Source organism: Sorex araneus, chromosome 6, assembly GCF_027595985.1.
Source record: "Sorex araneus isolate mSorAra2 chromosome 6, mSorAra2.pri, whole genome shotgun sequence".
Taxonomy (NCBI): Eukaryota; Metazoa; Chordata; class Mammalia; order Eulipotyphla; family Soricidae; genus Sorex; species Sorex araneus.
In genome coordinates this window covers 162,335,025-162,361,278 of record NC_073307.1, presented here as the reverse complement: position 1 = coordinate 162,361,278, position 26,254 = coordinate 162,335,025, and the positions used below count along the sequence as shown (strand labels likewise).

Sequence of the window (26,254 nt, the reverse complement as noted above, 5' to 3'; positions counted from 1 at the left end):
GTTGGGCCCCTCCTGCTCTGGACTCAGGGGTCCCTCCTGGGCGTGCTCAGGGGACCTTAGACAGTGCCCGGGTGGAACTGGGTCGGCCACATCTGAGTCAAGTGCTGTGCCCCCTGGACTGAGTCCAGCCCCCAGACGGGGTGACTTTGGCCTCTGCCCTGACCTCGAGTAGCACCACATCTCCCACTCAGGCCCCGCTGTCCGATGTCTCCTCTCTCTGGCTCCTTTCAGCGTCCAGGTGCCCGTAGAGTGTGGCTTGCCCCTATTGGACAAAGAAGTGGCAGCTTTGAGAGGAACCGCTTGATGTGGAATTTATGATGTTTATGTGCCTGGAAGGGTCAGAGAGGAAGTGAAGTTTTTGTGAAAGTGAAACACAGAGTGCGCTGTTTAGACCCAGGGTCACCGATAACTCAGAGGCAGGACAGCGGCCTCATCTCATGGTGAAGGGTCACCTGGGGTCGGCTGTGCATCATAGCGACAGGACGGCCAGTGGCTTCATCAAAGCGCCTTGTCACCTGCAGCCCCCGGGGTACAACTGCTGCCCCCTCCAGGACCTTTCCCACCCTCCCCCCTCAGCCCTCTGTCCCACCCTCTCCCCTCAGCACCCTGTCCCGCCCTCTCCAGCTTCTCCTTCTGTTTCCTCCCTCCCCCGCCCCGGAGGACCCCCAGTCCCAGCCTGAGGGAGGAGGTCTGGGATCTCTGCTCCATCACGGGCTCTGGAATCAGCCGTTTCCCTGCAGCAATCCTGCTCCGGAGCCCGGGCTCAAGCCTGTGACGGGGCTCGGATGGGGGTCCCGGGGCGCGTGTCTGTGAGGGTGGGGCGTGGGGCTCTGTCCCTCTGACCCTGTGAGTTCTGTGTCTCTGCTCAGGCCGGGCAGGTTTCTGCGGGGTCTGGGCCTCCTGCTCCCTCCCCGTCTGCCACCCTCCGTGCCCCTCTTGCACCTGCCTTGCCTGAGCCCTTCTTTCCCTCTCGGGGTTTTACCCAGGCTCTGACTCACCCCCCGCCCCTTTAGACTCTGAGCTTGAACCCCGACGTCCCCTCTGCTTAACCCCTGACTCTCTGCACCGACCAGGCACGACCCGGCCTGCAGGGGACACGGCAGTTTAGGTGTGAACTTTGATGCCCATCATTTATGACACAGGTGCACCTGGGCACGGTTGAGGGAGAATAAGACTCTGCAGTGCAACGAAGGCTGAACCACAGGCAGTGGGCCTCATGGCGGAGAGTCCGTCCTCGGTAAGACTCCAGAGACCCTTATGTTAAAATCAGCAAATGGGGCTAATCTTAGCTCAGTGGTCGGGTGCTCACTCTGTCATTCTGCCTCCCCCCTGGTGACTCTGACCCCGGGTCAAAGCCTTGTCGTACTGTTTCGCCCCAAGATCTCAGTGGGCAGCGCAGCCCCTGCTCAGTACATCCCGCTCAGCTGAGGCAGCGGCAGCAGGTGTGGCCAGACCCAGGGCACCCCCAGAGACTCCTGTGAAGGGCCCCCATTCTGCAGGGCCCCCATTCTGCACGGACCAGGACACAGTCTCCAGCTCATGCCACTCCACAGGGGCACAGCCCCCCAAGCTCTTCAGCTCCCCCTGGATCCCCCATTGGCCTCTTGCCTGGACCCAGATTGCAGCTGCCCCGGGCTGACCCCTATGGTTGTGGGGGTCTCGGGTTGCACGGGGGAAACACTCAGATACAGTCTCGGTGTCTCTCCCGGGGAAGGGGCTGACAGGCTCCTGCCCTTCCTGACCCTGAGTCCCCTCCTCTGTGGGGGCAGCTCTGACTCCCGGGAGTGAGGCCCACGTGGGCAGGGCTGAGCTCAGTGTCCCCAGGCTGGCCTGGGGGTCGGAACACGAGGTCACCCCAGGACCAGTAGATAGGGGGACGATGGCCTGGGAGAGCACTGTGCACTTCTCCCTGTGAGCCCTTCTCATGGCTCCTCTGGGGACCCTGTCACCTCTGTTCCCAAACACTCATTCCTAGCCCAGCAACCCCAGGAAAGGGGATCTACTCTCTTGGTGAAGGGAGTCCCCTCTTCTTCATTTCCTGCGGGGGAATATCGGGCTTCTGTGGCTGGGCTGGGCTCCTTACAGGTGTGGTGGTTGTAGAATGTTCTGGAACCTTCTCTGTCAAGCACTCTCCTCTTTCTGTCTCTGTTTTTCTTTTGCAGAACAGAGAAGGTCCTGAGCCCCATCCTGGAGATCTGATTGAGATTCCCCGAGGTGTTTACAAGCACTGGGCCGTGTATGTGGGAGATGGTTACGTGGTGCATGTGACTGACGTCGGTGAGGACGGGGTCTCTGTAGAGGACAGGCTGAGGTGGCTGTGTCCCTGTCACCCACTTTCATGTGCAGTTCCAGCAACATCCTGTTGGGGCATTAAAGAACGCCCGGTCTCTGCTTCAGAACCAGCAGTGAGCAAGGACCTGGGTCAGGGAGGAGGGCATGGCCCTGTGGGAGACAGGGTTCCTCCCAGCGTCCCTCTGTCCCTTAGCAAAGAAATGAGGGGAAGAGAGTCCGGGGACTCCAGAGCCTTCGCCAGAGACTCAGGCCCAATGGTGCCCCTTGTGGGTCGGAGCCAGGGGATGTCAACCCTTCTGGGTTCATCCCCTCCCTGGGGACAGGGGCCATGGGGTGACTTATTTGAGGAAGGAGGGTCCCCTGGGGTTGTGCAGGGTTGACCACTGAGTCCTCTTTTGTGACCCCACAGATGGTGGGCGTTCAGGAGTGAATTTATTCGGGTCTTTGTTGGGCTTGAGTTCCCGAGCTGTGGTGAAGAAGGACCTGCTGTCTGAGGTGACTGCGGGATGCCGGTACAAGGTTAATAACAAACACGATGAAACGATCGAGGCATGGCCTGCTGAGGAGATCGTCCAAAGAGCCTTGGCAAGAGTGGGGCAGCAGTGGAACTACAACCTCCTCTATGAGAACTGCAAGCACTTCGCCACAGATATGCGCTACAAAATTGCCCGCTCTGGCCAGGTGTGTCCCCATCCCCAGCACTGTCCCCACTGACTGTGCTTACCAGAGGGTGATTGACCGGACAAACAGAGAGCCAGTGTGCCCCTTCCGAAGTCAGTGTCAGGGTGGAAGGTGAAGGGACATCAGCTCGGACTCTGTAGATGAAGATGAGCTCTACCCATCACTGGCGAAAAGCAGGTTCTATCACCCATTTCACAGATGAAAAAACCAAGGCCCACAGTGCTCAGCTATCTGTTTACTCAGCCTACTGCCTGCATGGGGGGTGGGATGTGACCCCAGGGCACCAGCCACACAAGTCTCATTGCCCTGGAGGGGTCAGGGATAGGAGACCATGCAGTGAAGGTGTGTTTTGTTCTTGGAGAATGCCTGACCCTTGACAGGGATCCTAGAGCCCAGGAATCATGGGCTGTGAGGATTGGGCAGAGGAGGGGCCGGGCTGTGGGTGAAGAGGCAGAGCACATGCAGGAGACCCTGGGCTGCACCCCTGGCACCTCAGGGGCAGGCAGAGCAATACTAGGTGTGGACAGGAGAGAGAACAGGAGTAGAGGAGTTGGGGGGAGGTGACCACGGCAGAGGAGGCGGTTTGGGCCACAGGCACCCCTTGCTCCGCGCTCAGGCTCAGAGTCTGCTGGTCAGTGTCTCAGTCGACTGGGCACTATTGTCCCCCAGGGTCAGATCAGCCTCCTCATCTCTTCGGGAAAAGCTGACAGTGCTGATCTAAACCAACTTGTCAGTCCCTGGCAAGGTCCGACTCCCAGTGGCCATCACCAGGGGCTGAGAGGCTGAGGGGGCCCTTGGAGGTGGATCCTGTCTGAGAGGACAGGTCCTCTGCTGCCCCTTGGTCCTCCCTGCTGGTCTTCCGATCCTGACCAAAGACCCCGACTAGATACCCCCCTCCTAGATGGGCACAGCGCTCTAGTGTAAGGAGGAGAAGATCATGGAGAGAAGGTTCGGGGGGTGAGGGGAACCCACATCTTTGGGAATGAGGAGCCAAGGATGGAGCCCAGGCAGTCACTGAGACAGTTCTAGGCATCTGGATGCCGAGGCAACAGTGTAGTGCTGTCCCCCGACTGGGTTTTGTCTCTGGGAAACTTGGTGAACTGTGAGTTGACATCCTCTTTAAGCGCATCTGAAGGCTGAACCACAGGCAGTGGACCTCATGGGGGCGAGTCCCTCCTCGGTAAGACTCCAGAGACCCTTATGTTAAAATCAGCAAATTGGGGCTGATCCTAGTTCAGTGGTCGGGGTGCTCACTCTGTCATTCTGCCTCCCCCCTGGTGACTCTGACCCCGGGTCAAAGCCTTGTTGTACTGTTTCGCCCCAAGATCTCAGTGGGCAGTGCAGCCCCTGCTCAGTGCATCCTGCTCAGCTGAGGCAGCGGCAGCAGGTGTGGCCAGACCCAGGGCACCCCCAGAGACTCCTGTGAAGGGTCCCCATTCTGCAGGGCCACCATTCTGCAGATCCTCCATTCTGCAGGGACCAGGGCAGTCTTCAGCTCATGCCACTCCACAGGGCACAGCCCCCTAAGCTCTCCAGCTCCCCCTGGATCCCCCATTGGCCTCTTGCTTGGACCCAGATTGCAGCTGCCCCGGGCTGACCCCTATGGTTGTGGGGGGTCTCGGGTTGCACGGGGGAAACACTCAAATACAGTCTCGGTGTCTCTCCCGGGGAAGGGGCTGACAGGCTCCTGCCCTTCCTGACCCTGAGTCCCCTCCTCTGTGGGGGCAGCTCTGACTCCTGGGAGTGAGGCCCACATGGGCAGGGGATGAACTCAGGGTCCCCAGGCTGGCCTGGGGGTCGGAACACGAGGTCACCCCAGGACCAGTAGATAGGGGGACGATGGCCTGGGAGAGCACTGTGCACTTCTCCCTGTGAGCCCTTCTCATGGCTCCTCTGGGGACCCTGTCACCTCTGTTCCCAAACACTCATTCCTAGCCCAGCAACCCCAGGAAAGGGGATCTACTCTCTTGGTGAAGGGAGCCCCCTCTTCTTCATTTCCTGCGGGGGAATATCGGGCTTCTGTGGCTGGGCTGGGCTCCTTACAGGTGTGGTGGTTGTAGAATGTTCTGGAACCTTCTCTGTCAAGCACTCTCCTCTTTCTGTCTCTGTTTTTCTTTTGCAGAACAGAGAAGGTCCTGAGCCCCATCCTGGAGATCTGATTGAGATTTTCTGCGGTGTTTACGAGCACTGGGCCGTGTATGTGGGAGATGGTTACGTGGTCCATGTGACTGACGTCGGTGAGGACGGGGTCTCTGTAGAGGACAGGCTGAGGTAGCTGTGTCCCTGTCACCCACTTTCATGTGCAGTTCCAGCAACATCCTGTTGGGGCATTAAAGAACGCCCGGTCTCTGCTTCAGAACCAGCAGTGAGCAAGGACCTGGGTCAGGGAGGAGGGCATGGCCGTGTGGGAGACAGGGTTCCTCCCAGCGTCCCTCTGTCCCTTAGCAAAGAAATGAGGGGAAGAGAGTCCGGGGACTCCAGAGCCTTCGCCAGAGACTCAGGCCCAATGGTGCCCCTTGTGGGTCGGAGCCAGGGGATGTCAACCCTTCTGGGTTCATCCCCTCCCTGGGGACAGGGGCCATGGGGTGACTTATTTGAGGAAGGAGGGTCCCCTGGGGTTGTGCAGGGTTGACCACTGAGTCCTCTTTTGTGACCCCACAGATGGTGGGCGTTCAGGAGTGAATTTATCCGGGTCTCCGTTGGGCTTGAGGCCCCGAGGTGTGATGAAGAAGGACCTGCTGTCTGAGGTGACTGCGGGACGCTGGTACAAGGTCAATAACAAACACGATGAAGAGATGGGGCCACGGCCTGCTGAGGAGATCGTCCAAAGAGCCTTGGCAAGAGTGGGGCGGGAGTGGAAATACAACTTCCTCTATGAAACCTGCGAGCACTTCGCCACAGATATGCGCTACAGAATTGCCCGCTCTGGCCAGGTGTGTCCCCATCCCCAGCACTGTCCCAACTGACTGTGCTTACCAGAGGGTGATTGACCAGACAAACAGAGAGCCAGTGTGCCCCTTCCGAAGTCAGTGTCAGGGTGGAAGTTGAAGGGACACCAGCTCGGACTCTGTAGATGAAGATGAGCTCTACCCATCACTGGCGAAAAGCAGGTTCTATCACCCATTTCACAGATGAAAAAACCAAGGCCCACAGTGCTCAGCTATCTGTTTACTCAGCCTACTGCCTGCATGGAGGGTGGGATGTGACCCCAGGGCACCAGCCACACAAGTCTGACCGCCCTGGAGGGGTCAGGGATAGGAGACCATGCAGTGAAGGTACATTTTATTCTTGGGGTGAACCTGACCCTTGACAGGAATCCTAGAGCCCAGGAATCATGGGCTGTGAGGATTGGGCAGAGGAGGGGCTGGGATGTGGTTCAAGGGGCAGAGCACATGCCTGGCATGCGGGATACCCTAGGCTGCACCCCAGGCACCTCAAGGGCAGGCAGAGCAATACTGGGTGGGTCCTGTCTGCTCAGAGCAGTGCCCCTTGGTCCTCCCTGCTGGTCTTCTGATGCTGAACAAAGAGCTAGACTAGATACCCCGCTCTTAGATGGGCAGAGCGCTCTAGTGTACGGAGGAGATCACGGACAGAAGGTTCGGGGGTGAGGGGAACCCACACTTTTGGGAATGAGGAGCCAAGGATGGAGCCCAGGCAGTCACTGAGACTGTTCTAGGCATCTGGGTGCCGAGGCGACAGTGTAGTGCTGTCCCCCGACTGGGTTTTGTCTCTGGGAAACTTTGTTGAACTGTGAGTTGACATCCTCTTTAAGCGCATCTGATGAATTGCTATGAGCACATGCATGTGCACACAGAACACACACAACCACAAACACACACACACACACACACACGAAGTCAACACTTTAGTTGTGGCCCTGGAGCACATCCGGCCTCACCCTTGCAAAGGAGCTGCCTTCACCCCTGAACCACTTCCTCTTCCCACGGAGGGTGGCTGGATTCTTCTCTCCCCTGACTCAAACTTCCAAGGCCACAGACATCGTGTTTGCCTTTGCAATACTCTGTTTCCTGTTTGGATGCTATTTCTCTGTCCCTGATGTCCTGAGTGCACCCCTTGAGTCGGGCATCACCGGGCCCTTCACTGAGCGATTTAGGGGGCACTGGAATTTATGAAGAGCGTTGCTGGGCAGCCGGGACAAACAGCTTCTGTAGACACTGCTGACGTTGTGTGTTCAAGGCCCCCATTTCTACTGAGAGGACAGGGGGCACCCTTATGGTGACAGGTGCTCTGCTGAGTGTGTCCACCCCAGGGAACATCCTCTGTCCCCCCTGCACCATGACGGGTCTCCACTCCCGCCAGGATCCACTTCCTACTCCAGAATCCCCTCCTGGTGACACCCGGGGGATAACTGCAGTGAAAGCTTCATGTCTAGAGGAACAAACAGTCCCGGCCCTGGTGCTGCAGATGAGCCTGAGCGCCCGCTGGGATAGGATTGTTTCCGGTGCCTCAGCAGCCCCCTTGCTCCCCGGCTCCTGATTGGCCAGCCCCAACTGAGACTTCAGGGCACTACTCCCTTCCCCACAGCGCCCCCTGTCGGCTTCCTCCACCTCTACAAGCCCCAGGCCCGTGTGTCCCTCCCGAGTGTCCCCAGCGGACACCCACAGCTCCTCTCCCTCTGCTGCTCCCCGCTGGGCAGCGCCTCCTTCTCTCGAGGGTTCTGCCCCCTCGGAAGCCCCTCCGGCCACTCTGCTCCCCCTGGGTTCTGCTGAAAAGTACACGAGACAGCTGGTCCCTCCGAGTGACGGCCGCTGGGGGTGGCCGGAGCCTCACTCCAGTGACCCTCTTCTCCTGCTGCAGGCGGAGTATTCATTTCATGCTTTGCTACAAATACTTCAAGTGAAAATCATCACTGCTGTACGGAGTACTGTGCAGGAAACGGAAAGAGGTAAGAACCTCCAACCCCGACGGCCAGCCTAGCCAAGGGGCTTGGGTCTGGCCTCTCGGTCACCCTGATGGACCCCTGGGGCTCATTTCAGGCAGTGCAGGTGGGGGCCCTGCAGCCCATCTGGACCCCAGTGTGTTAGCACCAAAGTTCCTAGGGAGCCCCAGGCAGCAGGGATGGGGGCGCCTCTGGGGGGAGGGGCTGGAGTTGGGCTAGGGGTGTGGCCCGGGTGAGACTCGTGTCCATGTGGCAAGGAGACCTGCTCTCTCTCCTCAGGGGACTCTCAGCCGACTCAAGCTCGGGCCACTGTCCGGCGCTGGGACGTCCCCACCCACAAATGCCCGCGGCGCATTGTCTCTCGCTGATCCCCGCACACGGAGCTTTAATAAAGGCCTGGACTCCGGTGTCTGCGTCTGTGTCCGTCTTTCTCCTGCAGGACGAGGGTCCTTCCACAGACGCTCGGGGACAGGCCCATCCCGATGGGCAGGAACAGGACCCAGGGCCTGTGTGTCCACGCGACAGTGACCGCGTGCAGCCCCAGTGCCCGCTGCTCCTGTTGCCCCCGCAGGATCCGCCCGCTTTCTCGGCTCTCCCCGTCTCTCCTCTGTGGCTCCCCCTGCCCCAGCCCGGGGCTCCTGCTCCTCCCCACAGGGTCCTGCACAGACCTCCCGGGGCCTCTGTCCCGCTAGCCCTACCCCACTCACAGGCCCCCCCCCCCCCGCCAGATTTCTGAGAGAACGTGATTGGCTGAGTGCCCACACACTGAGCCCGCTGATTGGCTACTGGTGGGTCAGGTGGCCCTCCCCTGGGCTCTGAGGATAGAGCAGAGCCCTGGGCTTCACCCCAGTGTCAGTGATGTTACCATGAGGGGTGCGTGTGCTGCGAGCCCTGTGGGGGACCCTGGCAAGGGGCAGCAGGGTAGGGGCGAAGGCAGCGCCAGTCTGGGGCCCTGTGCCCCGCAGTCGTTCACGGTCGCAGTTACCGGTGGCGCATGAGTCTCTGCTACGCTAGGGGTCACCAGGACCAAGGTGTTTGCAAACTTAAACTCATTTTTGTTGTTGTTGTTGTTGTTATTATTATTATTTATTTTCCTTAGTCTCCAATACATGATTGTTTAGAGGTTTTCAGGAGCATTGCCAGAACCGAATGGCATTTGTTCTCTCTGCCCAGGATTATTGTCCTGGCAGACCCCCTTTCTGCACTTCTCAGAAGGTCCGTATCTGTGAGGGACCCACTGTGGGTGCAGACCCGGTTCCGGGACCAGCTGGGTGCAGCAGAGCTGAGCCTTTCTTGGCTGAGTCCTTTCTTGGACATGTCTGAGGTGACTGTGGCCCTGCACCGTGGACAGGAGGGTGGGGGTGCGGGATCAGGACCCCAAGTTGCCACACAGTTCTCTCTGGTCACCCGATCCATGACAGCTCACCCACCCAACTGGGGACACTGAGCCCTGTTCCACCCACAGGCTGGCCAGCCACTCTCTCACCGAGCTCAAAGCCCCAACCCGGGACAGGGACTGCTTGGGTTGAGGTCTTCCACACCCTGCCTGTTTTGCTGGAACATATGAACCTCTGTCATATCCCAAAAGGTTTCATGACTGGTTTGGGGACACAAGGTGCCATAGGTTCACTTTCAATGATGCCAAGTCTTCCCCTGGAGGTCGTGAGGAAGAAAACCTAGGGGATCCCTATAGCCCGTCTCCTGTCCCTTCATGAGGTGGCCCAGAGCCCAGGCATCCTTTGTTCCATTTGCAGAGCAGATATAAGCCTTCTGCTAGGTTAAGGAACTCCCCCCGGACTTTAAGTGGCCTTTGGTCTCGCGCCATATAAGCTCACTAATGACCATGACCCAGAGACTCACCAATAAATCTCAGAAGAGATCAACACGCTGCAGAGATGCCTCCAGACCCCTATCAGGCTAAGTCTCAATTGGGGCAGCCTAGAGGGCAGGTGAGTCCCCGCCTCACTGATCAGAGGTCCAGCAGCTAAAAATCTCCAAAAGTCAATCACCGCCATGCTCATGGCGAATCTCCACAGGATCAGAGGAGCCTCATCCATGAGGGAATCTGCTGAAAAACTCCAGTATGCGGATTTTGTGACTGAAATGCCCAGGCTCTCACAGAGTCAGGGATGGCAACCTCCCTCCACCTCCCTCTGCTTTCAGAAGCTTGGCAGTCACACCCACAAACTGCCTCTGGGGCCAAATAAACTCTTTAATGAACATGACCCAGAGACTCACAAATCTCAGAAGAGATGCAGAAGCTGGAGAAATGTCTCTGGACGCCAAAAATCACTCTCCAGTTGAAAATTTACCTCCACTGCATCACACAATTTAACAGTTTAGAATTCCTGGAACAAATGTGACATGTTACATTAGTGATATGCTAGGAGTAGCACACCACATTGGCACAAAAAGCTCAACCTGTAACTGCATGTTGTTAAATCTCTCATACAAGGGCTCCCAGGTGAGATACAACAATCCCCACACTGTCTCCTAAAGAAACTTTTTGAGATCATTTTTAGCAGATTATCCGTAGCAAGCAATTAAAAATAAGTTACTTAGGGCCTGCTACTGGGGCAGACTTGGGTTGTGGCTGGGAAAATTTGATGGAATGGTGGTTGGAAGGTTTAATGTTGGTGGAAATGGCGTTGGAATATTGAATGTACTAATCTATTGCGAACAACGGAAAAATAATTAAAAGAGGCTTTTTTTTTTTTTTATCAAATCTCCCCACTTTACCATTCCTCTTTCTGACCAATCTTGCCTCCTATATACCAACCTGAGCATTACTGCAAAGCTGCCACCACAACACAGAGCTGGTCCCAGGCTTGCCCCCACTAACCCATTGAAGCCCCATTTGCCATGTCCTACCATAGAGCCAACAGTCAACACAGGACTCATAGCCATGGACCCCCAGTCTCAGGGGTGGAGGCAAATGTGTTTGCTGAAGGGCCTATCAGGCTACTAGAAGCAATGCTAGAACTGATCCTAGATATCTTGTCCCCAGACAGTGAGGCCCAAGAGACAGATTGGGCGAGGTGTCTCTCCCAAAAACCTGGACAGGGTAAGGATGAGCCCAGCTGCCCCCCAGGGGACCCAGACATGAGGAGCTAGAATGAGCATCCCCAGATCAGTGGGGCAGCTGCTGTCTCTCTCTCTCCACTCTGTCACCTGCTAGGGGCTGCCCAAGCCCCTCCTCCTGCACCCATATCTCGGCGGCACAGAAACTGAGCCCTAGGACAGTTCATGGCTCCCCCATGAGCCCTCTCCTCCTTCCTGTGTCCCTGTGTCCTGACTCAAGCTGCCTTTAGAGCATCCTCTGGACTGTTTGATGCAGAAAGTGATCCATGAGCTGTGTATGGAGGAGGGGAAGGGGGACAAGGGAACATCCCTGTGTCTAGTCAGCGACCCCACAGCTCCAAAGTCGCACAGATGCACCATAAAAAGGTTTCAGGATGACATTCAAGGACGAGACCCAGTCAGAGAGCTCAGCGCAATGAGGAAATGCTTGGTGGGTCCCTCTAGGAGCACTGTCGGCAGAACCCCAGAGACCAGAGCCAGAAGAGCCAAAACACTTCTGCATGGCAAAAAGGAAAAAAATTAAAACAAACCGAAGGGAGACAGGAGCCAGGGAGGTGGCCCTGGGTCAGGAATTCAGGTTTGATCCTGGCACTGCCCCAGGTGTTGGCCCCGGGCATCGCTGGGTGAGGCCCAGGGACCGTAGCTCCATAACACCAGGCCCTTGACCTGCACCCATTGGCCAAGAGTCCCCACGTGGCTCTGGGCTCCCTGAGCACTGTGAGCCCGTCTGTGGACCCGTCTGTGCTTCAAGGGTTAAAAGTCAGCACCAAGGCCTGGGAATGTGCGTGAGGGGCCACAGTTTGCTCTATGAGGAGATCTGATGAGTGACTGGGCAGGAGCGTGTGGAGCTGCTGAGTGGAGCTGACTCCGAGAGGCTGGTGACCCTCCAACCCCTTGCCCTGCGCAGCTGCTGCCTGCGGGGGTCCCTAAGCTGTGTCCAGGCTAGAAAGTGTGTGGTCAAGGGCCTGTGAGCTGTGCGGGCTGTGCTGGCCGGTCACGGATGCTTAGAGGAAAGTGGGGACCCCTGGTGTGCAGTGCAGCCCTGTCAGCGTCTGACATGGAAAGGGGCAGTTCATGAGAGCCGGCCCTCACTGCGGGCCCAGCCTCACTCTGGGCAGTCGGGGTCAGAGGGGAATTGCCGAGCACTCAGCGAGAGACTCAGAGATTGGCGGTTGGGGATGGCAGCGCCCTGAGAAGTCTCTGGTACATGCTGTTCTCACTAGGAAGAGAGATTCGGTTCTCTAAGGCCTGCTGCTTCTAATCAAAGTCTGTCACAGGTCTGAACTCTCATGGAGGGGCACGAGGCTTGTTCTGGGGGCTCCCAGGGCTACAGCCAGTGCTGCTCAGGGAGTCCATGAGGACCTGTGTGGGGCCGTGTGAGGCCGTGTGGGGCCGTGTGGGGCCATGTGGGGTCAAGCTTGGACCCCAGACAGGAGCTGCAGCTCTTGGCGGCCCCTTCTTGCGTGTCTAAAGCTGTTATTGGGCAAAGAGCCCGACCGAGATCAGCTCCTGGTTCTTGCTGCAGCCCTGGCCCCAGGGGTGATGGGAAGGTTTGGACTTTTTATACTTGGCTACAGCGGGCGAGGCCCATGGTGGGTGTGAGAGAGGTGGTGGGTGTGGATGTGTTTCTGGGTGTGGACCAGCTGGGCGAGTGGCCAGCAGGTGCTCTGGCTCCCTCGGGTGCTGGAGAGCAGGCGCCAGAGACTCCATCTCCTTCCCAAGGAATTTCCCTCCCTTCACACCTTGTCACTTTCCCCTTGCCTCTTTGCAGGGCTATGAAATGTCCCCATCAGGGGCTGGAGAGTTAGCACAGCAGGGAGGGCATTTGCCTTGCACGTTGCCGACCTGGGTTCGATTCCCAGCATCCCATATGGTCTCCTGAGCACCGCCAGGAGGAATTCCTGAGTGCATGAGCCAGGAGTGACCCCTGTGCATCGCCAGGTGTGACCCAAAAAGCAAAAAAATGAAAGTCCCCATCACTGAGGGTTTTTAAAAATTATTTATTTTTATTTTTTAAAATTTTATTATATTGAATCACCGTGCAAAAAAAAATACAAAGCTTTCAGGTATAAGTCTCAGTCATATAATGATTGAAACCCCATCTCTTCACCAGTGCACATGTTCCACCACCAAGAACCGCAATATACCCCCCTCCTACCCAGCCCCCACCTAAGTAGCTAGTGATCTTCATTTTAGTCTCTATACTCTGAATACATTCAATATTTCAATAGAGAACTCACTATTATTATTTGGAATTTCCCCCCAACAATCAGACCTGCTGAAAAGGCATCATTTAATCATTTCTTTTCATTGCTGAGAATAAAGAATGAAGATTCTATGATCTCACGCTGCCGCAATAACGGCCGCACAGTTTTGGATTTCTGATGTTTTAGTTCAGTTCACAGTCTAGATGCATATCTTTAAGAAGCTGCTCTGGGTGCCAAAATGGGTTAGAAGACCTCTTGGATCATAGTCTTTACGAGCAGAGGGTCTGTTTCGAGAGCAGCAGCTCCGGATCTTATCTGGGCCGATGGTGTGCCGGTACCGCCCCCTTCCCACGATCGCCTATGAGCCACAACATTGCAAAGTTCCTACCTCTGGGCGGAAGTCTTAGGGGGTGGCTCTTGCCACGTGGATGCTGCTGCTGCTGCCATTTTCCCCACAGAAAAACATGGTGGAGAGGGAAAATCCCTCCCCGGGCAGCACATAGCCGTAGTACAGCTCACAGTCTAGATGCTTTTCTGTAAGAAGCTGCTCTGGGTGCCAAAATGGGTTAGAAGACCTCTTGGATCATAGTATTTAGGATCAGAGGGTCTGTTTCGTGAGCAGCAGCTCCGAATCTTATTTGGGCCGAGGGCGTGCCGGTACTGCCCCCTTCCATCACTGAGGGTTCAATGTCAACCAGGTGTTGACCCCGACGGGAGGGAAGAACCAAGTGGGGGCTTCCCCACCCGATGGCATCACGGGGTGAGGGGCAGCGCTGCACCGGGGGTCACCTGTGCTTCACACACCACAGGCCAGGCCAGCGATGGCATCAGACTGCCATAGTCGCCGTCTTCATCATCATCTTCATCACTGTGACCTGTGACCTGCATCTGAGTCCCGGCTCCCACCTCTCCCCCACCTCCCACATCTGCCTTTGTTGCTTCCTCCCCCAGCCCCAATGATCACAAGTCCGTGAGAGCAAGATACTTGGGGGAGGGGGGTTGATCTTCTCAGTCTTCTGGCACTGAATAATGTTTTTTTTTTCCTTTTTGGGTCACACCCGGCAATGCACAGGGGTTACCTCCTGGCGTTACACTCAAGAATTACTCCTGGTGGTGCTCAGGGGTCCATATATATGGGATGCTGGGAATCAAACCCAGGTCGGCCGCGTGCAAGGCAAATGCCCTACCCGCTGTGCTATTGCTCCAGCCCCAGGCACTGAGTAATCCCATCTATCGGCAGCACCATCCTGCAGTAGACGCCATCGGTGCTCAGGGATGGAAATGTGTGAACTGAATAGGGAATGTGTCCCTGACGCCGGGTCCCACAGCCCTCAGCTCTAACCTATAAGGTTTGTCCTGCTCAGGGCGGGCAGTTTGGGGGCTGAGTGTGGGGCTCCTTGCAGCACCTCCCTCCCTGCCCAGACTCTGCCCTCCCTCCCTCCCTCCCTCCCTCCCTCCCTCCCTCCCTCCCTCCCTCCCTCCCTCCCTCCCTCCCTCCTTCCTGCCTGCCCCTTCTTCCCCTCCCCTCCTCTCCCTGCACATTGGGTAGAGGGATGGGGATTGGGCCCCTCTGGCTCTGTGCTCAGGTGGTGCTCAAGGGACCATAAACAGTGCCTGGGTGGAACTGGGTCGGCTGCATCTGAGTCAAGTGCCGTCCCCTATGGACTGTGTCCAGCTCCCAGACGGGGTGACTTTGGCCTCTGCCCTGACCTCAACCACCACCACATCTTTCACTCAGCCTCTGCTGTCTGATGTCTCCTCTCTCTGACTCATTTCAGGGTCCAGGTCTCCGGAGGACGGGGCCTGCCCTGCTTGGAGAAGGAAATGGCAGCGTTGACAGGAATTCTGTCAAATTCTGCCTGCTTGGTGCAGAATTTAAAATGTTAAGATGCCTGGGAAGGTGAAAGAGGAAGTGAAACTTTTGTGAAAGTGAAACAGAGTGCGCTGCACTTAGACCCTGGACTTCAGGGCAGCAGGTAACTCAGAGGTAGGACAGTGGCCTCGGTAAGTGCCCAGGAAACTGTGCCGTTAGACGGGCGGGTGCGGGCGGGAGAGAGTGTCCGGGTGAGGTGCGGCTGTGTGTAGGGTCACCAGTGGGTTGACCGTGGCTCCAGCCGTGTCTCAAGGCCTCAGAGCAGCCCTGGGGTTGGCCTTAGGGCCTCAGACACCATCATCCCTGCAACCTCAGGTTCTGCGCAGCACCACGTTCTGGGCCAGGAACACTGCCTGAGACCCCACAGGCACCCGACCCCCATCTGGAGGTTCAGCTAGTGGGGACTGTGGGGTCATTCCTAGGGGTGACAGTGGCAGAGCTGCTTGGCCTGGGCAGGGCAGGATGGCGGCTCAGGGAGGACCCCCCCACCCCCATCCACCTCCTCTGTCCCTGCTCTGTGTCAGTGGCACACACTGGGTAAGGGTCCCAGAAAGATGATCCAAGGGGTAGAGTCAGGAGAGCGGCCCTGCACCCCATACCTAACCCTGCCTCCTTCTTTGCTTCCTGCACCCCGAGGTCCCCCCTCAACTGCTCTGCTCCTGCTCAGGAACAGGCTCCGCCTGACCGGCCCAGCACCCCTGAAAGGCTCTTACTGAAGCTTTGCGACCAGCTGGGCAGTAGGAACTATGAGTGACCCCAACTCTCCAAATGTGGAGCCGGGTCTGAGGAAGCCCTAGTTCCAGTCTGAGGGAGGAGGTCTGGGGTCTCTGCTCCATCACGGGCTCCGGAATCAGCCGTTTCCCTGCAGCAACCCTGCTCCGGAGTCTGGGCTGGAGCCTGTGACGGGGCTCAGATGGGGGACGTGGGGCGCGAGTCTGTGAGGATGGGGGCTAGGGCTCTGTCCCTGCTCAGGCTGGGCAGGTTTCTGCTGGGTCTGGGCCTCCTGCTCCCTCCCCGTCTGCCGCCCTCCGTGCCCCCCCTGCACCTGCCTTGCCTGAGCCCCTCTTTCCCTCTCGGGGCTTTACCTCAGCTCTGACTCACCCACCGCCCCTTTAGACTCTGAGCTTGAACCTCGCTATCTCTTCAGCTTAGTCCCCGAGTCTCTGTGCCTACTCGGCAAGACCCTGCCTGCAGGGGACACAGCAGTTTTGGTGTGAACTTTGATGCGTGTCATTTATGACACAGCTGCACCTGGGCACGGCTGAGGGAAAATAAGACTCTGCAGTGCAACGAAGGCTGAACCACAGCGGATCTCATGGGGGGCACAAATTCCTCGGCAAGTCTCCAGAGACCCTTATGTTAAAATCAGTAATTTGGGGTAATCCTAGTTTAGGCGCTGAGGTGCTTGCTCTGTCTTTCTGCTGCCCCCATGTTGACTCTGACCCCTACTCAATGCCCTTGTCATACTGTTTCACCCCAAGATCTCAGTGGGCAGCAGAGCCCCTGGTCAGGGCACCCGGCTCAGCTGAGGCAGGTGCAAAGGGTGTGGCCAGATTCAAAGCACCCCCAGAGACTCCTGTGAGGGGGCCCCCATTCTGCAGGGGGCCAAGGCAGTCTCCCTGCTCATGCTGCTCCACAGGGGCACAGCCCCCCAAGCTCTCCAGCTCCCCCTGGGCTCCCCATCAGCCTCTTGCCTGGATCCAGATTGCAGCTTCCCCAGGCTGGCCCCTGTGATTGTGGGGATCTTGGGGTGCACGGGGGAAACACTCAGATACAGTCTTGACGTTTCTCCCAGGGGAGGGGCTGACAGGCTCCTACCCTTTCTGACTCTGAGTCCCCTCCTCTGTGGAGGCAGATCTGACTCCCGGGAATGAGGCCCTTGTGGGCAGGGGCTGAGCTTGTGTCCACAGGCTGACCTGGGGGTTGGAACATGTGGTCACCCCAAGACCAGCAGATGGGGGGACGAAGGCCTGGGGGAGCATCTAGACCTCCTGGTGACCAGGCCTCCCTTGCTGACACAGACCTGCTTTGTGAAGGGAGGGGTTCCCGCCCACTGTGCACCTCTCCCTGTGAGCCCCTCTCACGGCTCCTTTGGGGACCCTGTCACTCTGCCCCGAAGGCTCATTCTCAGTCCAGCAACCCCAGGAAATGGGAGGCTACTATATTGGTGAAGGGAGCTTCTCCTCTTCATTTTTTTTTTTTTTTTTTTTTTTTTTTGCTTTTTGGGTCACACCCGGCGATGCCAGGGGTTACTCCTGGCTCTGCACTCAGAAGTCACCCCTGGTGGTGCTCAGGGGACCATATGGGATGCCGGGAATCGAACCAGGGTTGGCAGCATGCAAGGAAAACGCCCTAACCGCTGTGCTATCACTCGAGCCCCACCTCTTCATTTCTTGCAGGGGGAATATTGGGCATCTGTGGATGGACTGGGATCCTTGCAGGTATGGTTGTAGAATGTTCTAGAACCTTCTCTATCAAGGACTCACCTTTTTTCTGTCTCTATTTTTCTTTTGCAGAACAGAGAAGTTCCTGAGCCCAAACCTGGAGAACTGATTGAGATTTTCCTCGATGGTTACGAGCACTGGGCCGTGTATGTGGGAGACGGTTACGTGTGCATGTGACTGACGTCGGTGAGGACGGGGTCTCTGTAGAGGACAGGCCGAGGTGACTGTGGGATAGGTTCACATTGTGCTGGTCTCCTCTGCTTGCCTGGCCGGTGGGCACAGCCACTGTCCCCTGTAGGCCCGTCAGCGGCTGATCTCCTGTAGCCGGAAGTTCCTGGACAGGCTGTGGACACGTCCAGTTCGAGAGCAGGGGGTCACTCAGCCCTGTCCCGGGGACACAGGATTCCCATACCCAGTCTCCTCTGCAGCTGCTGATCTGCAGGGACAGGGGGACAGGAAGCAGGGGCTCCCCAACACTCAGCACTGCCCAGGGTCATGGCAGGAGCATGGCCTCCACCCTAGGGAGCTGCACGGTGGACCCTGGCTCCTGCCCGCCGACTGTGGGTATCCCTGTGTCCCTCCCTCCTCTCAGCTGCACCCTCTGTGGCTCAGGGAGAAGCCCCTGGGGTGGGGGTGGCAGTAGGGAGAGCAGGGTGGCCTTGGCAGGGCTGAGCCAACCCCCTCCCCTCCAGCACCTGGCATGGAAGGAAACACCAGCCGGGTGCCCGGGGCAGGGCAGGGTCTGGTCTGGGGGCTGGAGAGGCCCCTCGTGTGAGTGTCCCCCTGACGCCGACAGCGGGGCTCTGAGTGCACGTGCCTCTGTCCCGCTACAGGGACTCGGGCGTCTCAGTGCTCCCTGCAGTTAGATACCTGTCGTAGACACCCTCACCTCAGTCCAGTCACGGAGGATTCGTCCCTGGCCTCGCCCTCCCTTCCATGGGAAGACGCACTTTCCCGCCTAGTTGCACTGAGCTCCTGCCGTCGAGGTCCAGGCGAGATGACAGTCCTTTGTTCCTTCCCTGCTGGGTTCGATTCCTTTATCTTCACTTCTCCAGGAGTTGCTCCCCAGACAGTGCTCAGGAGGTCCCGGTCCGATGCTGACTCTTGCAGGTTGGGCTGGCAGTCCGGGACTCACGGATGGAGATATGATGCTGCTCAGGGGTTTTGTTTGTTTATTTGGGGCCACACCCGGCTGTGCTCAGGCCTGACTCCTGTCTCCATGCTCAGGGATCCCTCCTCGAGGGTGAAGGGAAATGTATGAGATGCCAGGGATCGACCCGGGTCGCCCGTGGCAAGGCCAATGCCCTCCCCACTGTGCTCTCCTGGCTCTGAGCTTGTGCTCACCCCCTGGTGCTGAGAATGACCCAGGGCCGCCTGAAGGCGCTGATTTACCAAGGTTCTCCAGGGCTGTGCCCGAAGGTGTCTCGGGGACCCTGTGGTGCCTGGAATCAAATCCAGAGCGAGTGCCGAGCTCTCTCTGTCCCAGCTGGGGATCTTGATGGCACACCACGCTCGGAATCCTGTTCCCCAGAAGGATTTATTTGGGGGGTGGTGCAGTGCAGGGGGACTTTGATTTTTGGACCTTGTTATTGAATCCTCTATAAGTCTTTCCACACAGTGTTACTTTGTCTGTGCAAACGTAGATTTTATGTCTTTGTGGTTACTGGACTGGAGCGATAGCACAGCGAGAAGGGCGTTTGCCTTGCACGCGGCCAACTCGGGTTCGATTCCTCCACCCCTCTCGGAGAGCCCGGCAAGCTACCGAGAGTATCGCACCCGCACGGCAGAGCCTGGCAAGCAACCGGTGGCGTATTCGATATGCCAAAAACAGTAACAAGAAGTCTCACAAGTAACAAGAAGACGTTACTGGTGCCCTCTCGAGCAAATCGATGAACAACAGATGACAGTGCTACAGTGGTTACTGGGGGTGGGGTAGAGAGGGACTGTGGGTGTGTGCCCCTCCCCTATGGTCCAAGGCTCTCTCTCTCTCTCTCTCTCTCTCTCTCTCTCTGTGTGTTTCTAGAAGTAGGAGAGGGCGCCTCCTACAGGACAGAGGAAAGAAGCACACTGTAGTGGGGAGGCAGGGGCAGGGAGAGAAGGGAGAGATGTTGGGAGCCTGGATGGGGGAGGGAGAAGATGGGCGGGTTACAGAAAGCGCCGGAAGACTAAGGGTCAGAGGAGGGAGAACCTGAAGGAGAGATTGGGGTCAGAGACCCTGAAGGCCGGCTGAGGCGGGGAGCGGACTGTGTTTCCACGCAAGAGAAGGAATCCTTGGTATAAATGTTAGGGGGGCTTCTGGATCGTGCTCAGGAGGCCTGAGTGCCCGGCCCAGGTCTCCAGGCCCCTCTGCCCGAGGCTGTGGTGCTGGGGGTGCCCGGGCCACACCCGCATGACTCTGGGACCTGGTGGTGCCCGGATGGAACCCGCGTCAGTGCACGCCGAGTTGCGCCCCAACCTAGCTAAGAGGGAGGGTCTCTCCCCATCCCTGAGCTCTCACTGTCCCTCCCCCTCACTGAGCTAGGTCGCCCCTGGGGTCCACCCAGCTCCTCCTCTGCCTCGCCAGGAAAATAAAGAAAAAACCCCGAAATAAACAGATCCGGAGACTCGGGAACCTTCTCCAGAGGCCCCAGTGGGCCCCAGTGGGTCGGAGCCGGCGGGTGTCAGCCCTTCTCGACTCACCCGTTCCTGGGGGCAATGGGGGGGGCTTACTTGGAGCTGGTTGGCGTTGCTGGTGTGGCCCAGGGTTGACCACTGAGGCCTCTCTTGTGACCCCACAGAGAAGGGGCCTTCGGGAATGAATTTGATCGCCTCTGTGTTGGGCCTGAGCACCGGAGCTGTGGTGAGGAAGGAGCTGCTGTCCAAGGCGGCCGCGGGGAAGAAGTACCGGGTCAACAGCAAATACGACCAGACGCACCCGCCGCTGCCTCGCATCGTTGAACGGGCAGAGGCGCTGGTGGGCCGGGAGATATCCTACAACCTCCCTGAAAGGAACTGTGAGAACTTTGCCACTCTGGTGCGATACAGAGTTTCCCTCAGCGAGCAGGTGTGTCTCAGCCGCGTCCCGGTCCTCCCGTAATAGTCCTCCCTAACTCTGGCAGCAGGTTCTAGCACCCATTCTATAGATGGAGAAACTGAGGCCCACGGTGCTCAGGGATCGGTCCACACTCAGCCTAGTGCCTGCCCCCGTGAGTGGGGCCGGAGCCCTGGGCACCTGCCACACAGGCCCCGATGTCCCCGGGTGAGTCAGGGAGAGGCAGCCCCGCAGTGGAGGCAGCTTATCTCTTGGTGTTTTGCTCTCTGGGCTCTGAGCCCAGGGAATGGGGGCTGAGAGATTGGGCAGAGGAGGGGCCAGGTTCTGGGTGAAGAGGCAGAGCACATGCCTGGCGTGCGGGAAACCCTGGGCTGCACCCCAGGCACCTCGGGGGCAGGCAGAGCAATACTAGGTGTGGGCAGGAGAGGAAACAGGAGTAGAGGAGTTGGGGGGAGCGTGATCACGGCAGAGGAGGCCACAGGCACTGCCCACAGCTCGGGCATCCTGTTGCCCTGTACTCAGGCTCAGTGTCTGCTGGTCAGTGTCTTATCCACTGGGCACTATTGTCCCCCAGGGTCAGATCAGCCTCCCCGTCTCTTGGGGAAAAGCTGACAGTGTTGACCTAAACCATCTTGTCAGTCACTGACAAGGTCTGACTCCCAGTTGCCATCTCCAGGGGTAGAGAGGCTGAGGCGCCCCCTGGGGGTGGGTCCTGTCTGCTCAGAGGCAGCTCCCCTGGGTCCTTCCTGCTGGTGTCCAGGATGCTGACCACTGAATCTCCAACTAGGGACGCTCTAGATGGGCACAGGGACCCCTGTGAGGAGGAGGAGGGCCCTGGAGAAAGGGGATGTGACCGAGGGGAACCCACACCTTTGGGATTGAGGAGCCCAGAAGGAGCCCAGGCGGTTACTGAGACTGTTCTGGGCACCCGGATGCCCAGAGGCCAGCGCCGTGCTGCCCCAGCCCGTGTGCTGTGTCGGGCCACTCTGATGAACTATGTTCTCTTTAAGCTTGTCTGAAGGGGTTTTCTGATCACACACACACACATACACACATACACACACACACACACACACACAACGAGCACTCAGGATCACACCCCTCAGTTGTGGTGCTGGAGCACATCTGGCCTCACTGTGCAAGGCAGCTGCCCTTGCCCCTGGACCATTCCCACACCCCTCCCGAGGCTGGTTGGCTTCTCTCCTCTCCCTGGGCTCAAATGCCCGAGGTGGCAAGATCCACTCTGTGTTCATCTTTGGAATGTTCTCTTCCGTCTCTGTTTGGGGTGTTGTTTCCTTGTTCTTGATGCCCTGGGTGCCCTTTAGGATCGGGCATCTCAGGGCTGTCACTTTGTGGTTTGGGAGTGTCGTTTACACTGTTGGCCTCTTTCCCTGTGTTGGCCTGTACACGGTCTTCCCCTCTATAAAATGGGAGCGCAGGAGATTTATGAAGAGGGTTGATGGACAGTTGAGACAAACCTGTAGAGTTCGGGTCCCATTGCTGACGCTGGGTCTTCAAGGACCCCCTTCTCCCGAGAAGGGCAGGGGGCACCCTAGGAGTGACACCTGCTCTGCTGAGTGCCCCCACCCTTGGGAACATCCTCTGTCTCTCCTGCACCACGACGGGTCCCCACCCTGCCAGGATCCACTTCCTACTCCAGAATCCCTTTCCGGTGACACCCGGGGAATAGCTGCAGTAAAAGCTTCGCCCCTGGTGAACAAACAGTCCCGACCCTCGTTCAGCAGATGAGCCTGAGCGCCGGCTGTGGCTGCAGGGGGCTGAGCACCGGGATAGGATTGTTTCCGGTGCCTCAGCATCCCCCTTGCTCCCCGGCTCCTGATTGGCCAGCCCCGACCGAGACTTCCGGACACTCCCCCCTTGCCCACAGCGCCCCCTGTCGGCTTCCTCCGCCTGTACCAGCAGCAGGCCCGCGTGTCCCTCCCAGTGCCCACAGCGGACACCCACAGCTCCTCTCCCACTGCTGCTCCCCGCTGGGCAGCTCCTCCTTTTCGAGGGTCCTGCCCCCTCGGGAGCCCCTTCTGGACTCTCTGCCCCCCCCTCCCCCTGGGTCCGCTGAAGAGGACACGGGCCGCGAGTGTGTCCATGGTGGCCGGGGCCCCACGCTAGTGACTCTCTTCTTCCTGCTGCATGTGGGCAAAAAGGCAAAGGTCATCAGCGAGAACGTAGCTTTACTCGGAGTCGTGGCCCTGGCCGTGATCATCCCACTCGCGTTCATTGTGTTCAGAAACTAGCTGCCAAGTGGTGAGTCCCGGGCGCCGGAACCACCAGTCGGTCTGACTCAGCCACGGGGTGTGTGTGTGTGTGTGTGTGTGTGTGTGTGTGTGTGTGTGAGATCTGACTTCTGGGTTATATTGCTCGGGGTCCTATTCGTGAAGACTGTGGTGTGTGTGTGTGTGTGTGTGTGTGTGTGTGTGATCTGGCTTCTGTGTTATACTGCTCAGGGTCCTGTTCGGAAGACTGTGTTGGGGCACTGCGGCCCGGGGGGAGTGTGTTAGGTACTGCCGGGCCTGTCCTGGGCCCAAGCGCAGAGGGACCAGGTGCCCCCGGGAGGCCAGGGCTGGGCGAGGGTAGAGGCTGCCGCGGGATGGGCATCGAGTCCTTGTAAGAAGGCCACTGCCGCTCTCTCCTCAGGTGGGGACGTGTGGGCAGGACGCCCATGAGGGAGGACCGACCCCAGGGCCCTGATGCCGGCTCCCGGCTCCCGCCTTCTGCTTCCGACAGGAGCAATAAACGGCTGTGTCCAGGATCCCGACAGTGGCCTTGGGATTAGTCCTGGTCAATGTGGTTCTTCTTACCCGCACACAGGGGCGGGGAGACGCCCCCGATGGACAAGAACAGGAGCCAGGGCCCCCTGCTGGAGCTGATGCATGCGGGCTACATGTGTCCCGACCCCAGTCTACACTGTGTCCCGACCCCAGACTACACTGTGTCCTGACCCCAGTCTATACCATATCCCGACCCCAGACTACACTGTGTCCTGACCCCAGTCTATACCGTGTCCTGACCCTAGTCTACACTGTGTCCTGACCCCAGTCTACACTGTGTCCTGAGCCCAGTCTACATCATGTCCTGACCCCAGTCTGCACAGTGTTCCGACCACAGACTACACTGTGTCCTGAGCCCAGTCTACACTGTGTCCTGACTCCAGTCTACACTGTGTCCTGACCCCAGTCTATGGTGTGTTCTGGCCCCAGACTACAACATGTCCTGACCACAGACTACACCATTTCTCGACCTCAGTGTACACCGTGTCCTGACCTGTCTACACAGTGTCCCAGCCCCAGTCTACACCATGTCCTGACCCCAATCTGCGTCTACAGACTCTGAGCACCTGAAGCTCCCCTCATCCATTCCAAGGTGCTCAGAGAGCCTGTGGGCACCTTGACATCAATCAAGGGCTCCACACACAGGCCCCTTGCGTGACAACAGCCCAGCCCCTGGGGGGTCTGCGTCTCAGGGCATCTCGACTGTCTGGAGAAGTGATGCCGTGTCCATGAGTCAGGGTGACCGCTGTCCTCTGGAAGACACGATGCCCACAAGGGCCCTGGGGCAGGTGCAGGCTTCTCCCTGCTCCCACCCAGAGATGTGCAGCCTCACTGTGCAGGGTGGGGGCGGTCCAGACCTTAATGACGTTTGCAGAGAGTGGGACCCTCCCCCGCCCCTCCCAGCCTTACCCTCCACAGACACTGCCATCAGGGCTCAGGCCTGGACCCAGGGCGCACCAGCTGGGCCCTTCCCTTCCGAGGACCCGCGGGTGGCTCTGTCCTTCTCCATCTCTGAGCCAGGGACAGTCCTGAGATTCACTCACAAGGGCCAGGTCCCCTCGGGGTGGCTCACGGAGTGACCTCTGAGGCAAGCCGGGACCTTGATCTCCTGCGTTCACGTGTCTGTCTTCCCCGTTCTCTCTCTCACCTCCTGCCCACCTGCCCGTCTCCTCCAGTCTGTTATTCGGGCAGGGGCCAAGTTCATCTCCCATCAGCCCCCAGTCTCTGTCACTCTGGCTTCATGGCCTTGGGGACACAGTGTCAGAGAAGAATGTTCCCTGTGGTTTCAGGTGCGGGTGGGTGCTGGCCTGTTGGCCCCTTTGGGGTGGAGCAGAGGAGAAAGAGGGTGTGGGGGGTCCTGCCCCTGCCTTCACAGAGCCTCATCAGGATGTCACTGGCAGGAGGGACTCGGGAGCTGGTGTCCCATGAGGGAGAGACAGATGTCCTGGGTTGGGGAACTAGAGGCCAGGCGCGGCCTCAGGGCCAGAGGAGGAGATTCTGGAGGGACCAGGGGAGGAGGAGGAGGAGGGTGTGGAAGGAGGTTGGTGAAAGACACAGGCCGCGGGTGTGTCCGTGGTCGCCGGGGCCCCTCGCTAATGACCCTCTTCTTCCTGCTGCAGGTGGACAAAAAGGCAAAGGTCATCAGCGAGAACGTAGCTTTACTCGGAGTCGTGGCCCTGGCCGTGATCATCCCACTCGCGTTCATTGTGTTCAGAAACTAGCTGCCAAGTGGTGAGTCCCGGGCTCCGCAACCACCAGTCGGTCTGACTCAGCCACGGGGTGTGTGTGTGTGTGTGTGTGTGTGTGTGTGTGTGTGTGTGTGTGTGTGTGTGTGTGTGTGATCTGGCTTCTGTGTTATACTGCTCAGGGTCCTGTTCGGAAGACTGTGTTGGGGCACTGCGGCCCGGGGGGAGTGTGTTAGGTACTGCCGGGCCTGTCCTGGGCCCAAGCGCAGAGGGACCAGGTGCCCCCGGGAGGCCAGGGCTGGGCGAGGGTAGAGGCTGCCGCGGGATGGGCATCGAGTCCTTGTAAGAAGGCCACTGCCGCTCTCTCCTCAGGTGGGGACGTGTGGGCAGGACGCCCATGAGGGAGGACCGACCCCAGGGCCCTGATGCCGGCTCCCGGCTCCCGCCTTCTGCTTCCGACAGGAGCAATAAACGGCCGCGTCCAGGATCCCGACAGTGGCCTTGGGATTAGTCCTGGTCAATGTGGTTCTTCTTACCCGCACACAGGGGCGGGGAGACGCCCCCGATGGACAAGAACAGGAGCCAGCGCCCCCTGCTGGCGCTGATGCATGCGTGCTACATGTGTCTCAACCCCAGTCTACACTGTGTCCCGACCCCAGTCTACACTGTGTCCTGACCCCAGTCTATACCATATCCCGATCCCAGTCTACACTGTCCTGACCCCAGTCTACACTGTGTTCTGACCCCAGTCTACACTGTGTCCTGAACCCAGTCTATACCGTGTCCCGACCCTAGTCTACACTGTGTTCCGACCCCAGTCTACACTGTGTCCTTATCCCAGTCTACATTATGTCCTGACCCCAGTCTGCACAGTGTTCTGACCACAGACTACACTGTGTCCTGACCCCAGTCTACACTGTGTCCTGACCCCAGTCTACACAGTGTTCTGACCACAGACTACACTGTGTCCTGACCCCAGACTACACTGTGTCCTGACCCCAGTCTACACTGTGTCCTGACCCCAGTCTACACTGTGTCCTGATCCCAGTCTATACCATATCCTGACCCCAGACTACACTGTGTCCTGACCCCAGTCTATACCATATCCCGACCCCAGTCTATACTGTGTCCTCACCCCAGTCTACACAGTGTTCTGACCACAGACTACACTGTGTCCTGACCCCAGTCTACACTGTGTCCTGACCCCAGTCTACACTGTGTCCTGATCCCAGTCTATACCATATCCTGACCCCAGACTACACTGTGTCCTGACC

The 26,254-nt window shown here is 58.3% G+C and overlaps 1 protein-coding gene across 1 annotated transcript; it reads left to right on the top strand.

Annotated features, from left to right (window-relative positions):
* Nucleotides 1–1,216: 1,216 nt before the first annotated feature.
* Nucleotides 1,217–25,530, top strand: LOC129406065 (uncharacterized). The gene is made up of 7 exons (XM_055143823.1): nucleotides 1,217–1,237; nucleotides 2,163–2,277; nucleotides 2,702–2,973; nucleotides 5,096–5,210; nucleotides 20,256–20,521; nucleotides 24,915–25,026; nucleotides 25,353–25,530. The coding sequence occupies exons 1-6, from the start codon at nucleotides 1,217–1,219 to the stop codon at nucleotides 25,014–25,016; spliced, it is 891 nt and encodes a 296-aa protein (XP_054999798.1). The 3' UTR covers nucleotides 25,017–25,026; nucleotides 25,353–25,530.
* The last annotated feature ends 724 nt before the right edge of the window (nucleotides 25,531–26,254 follow it).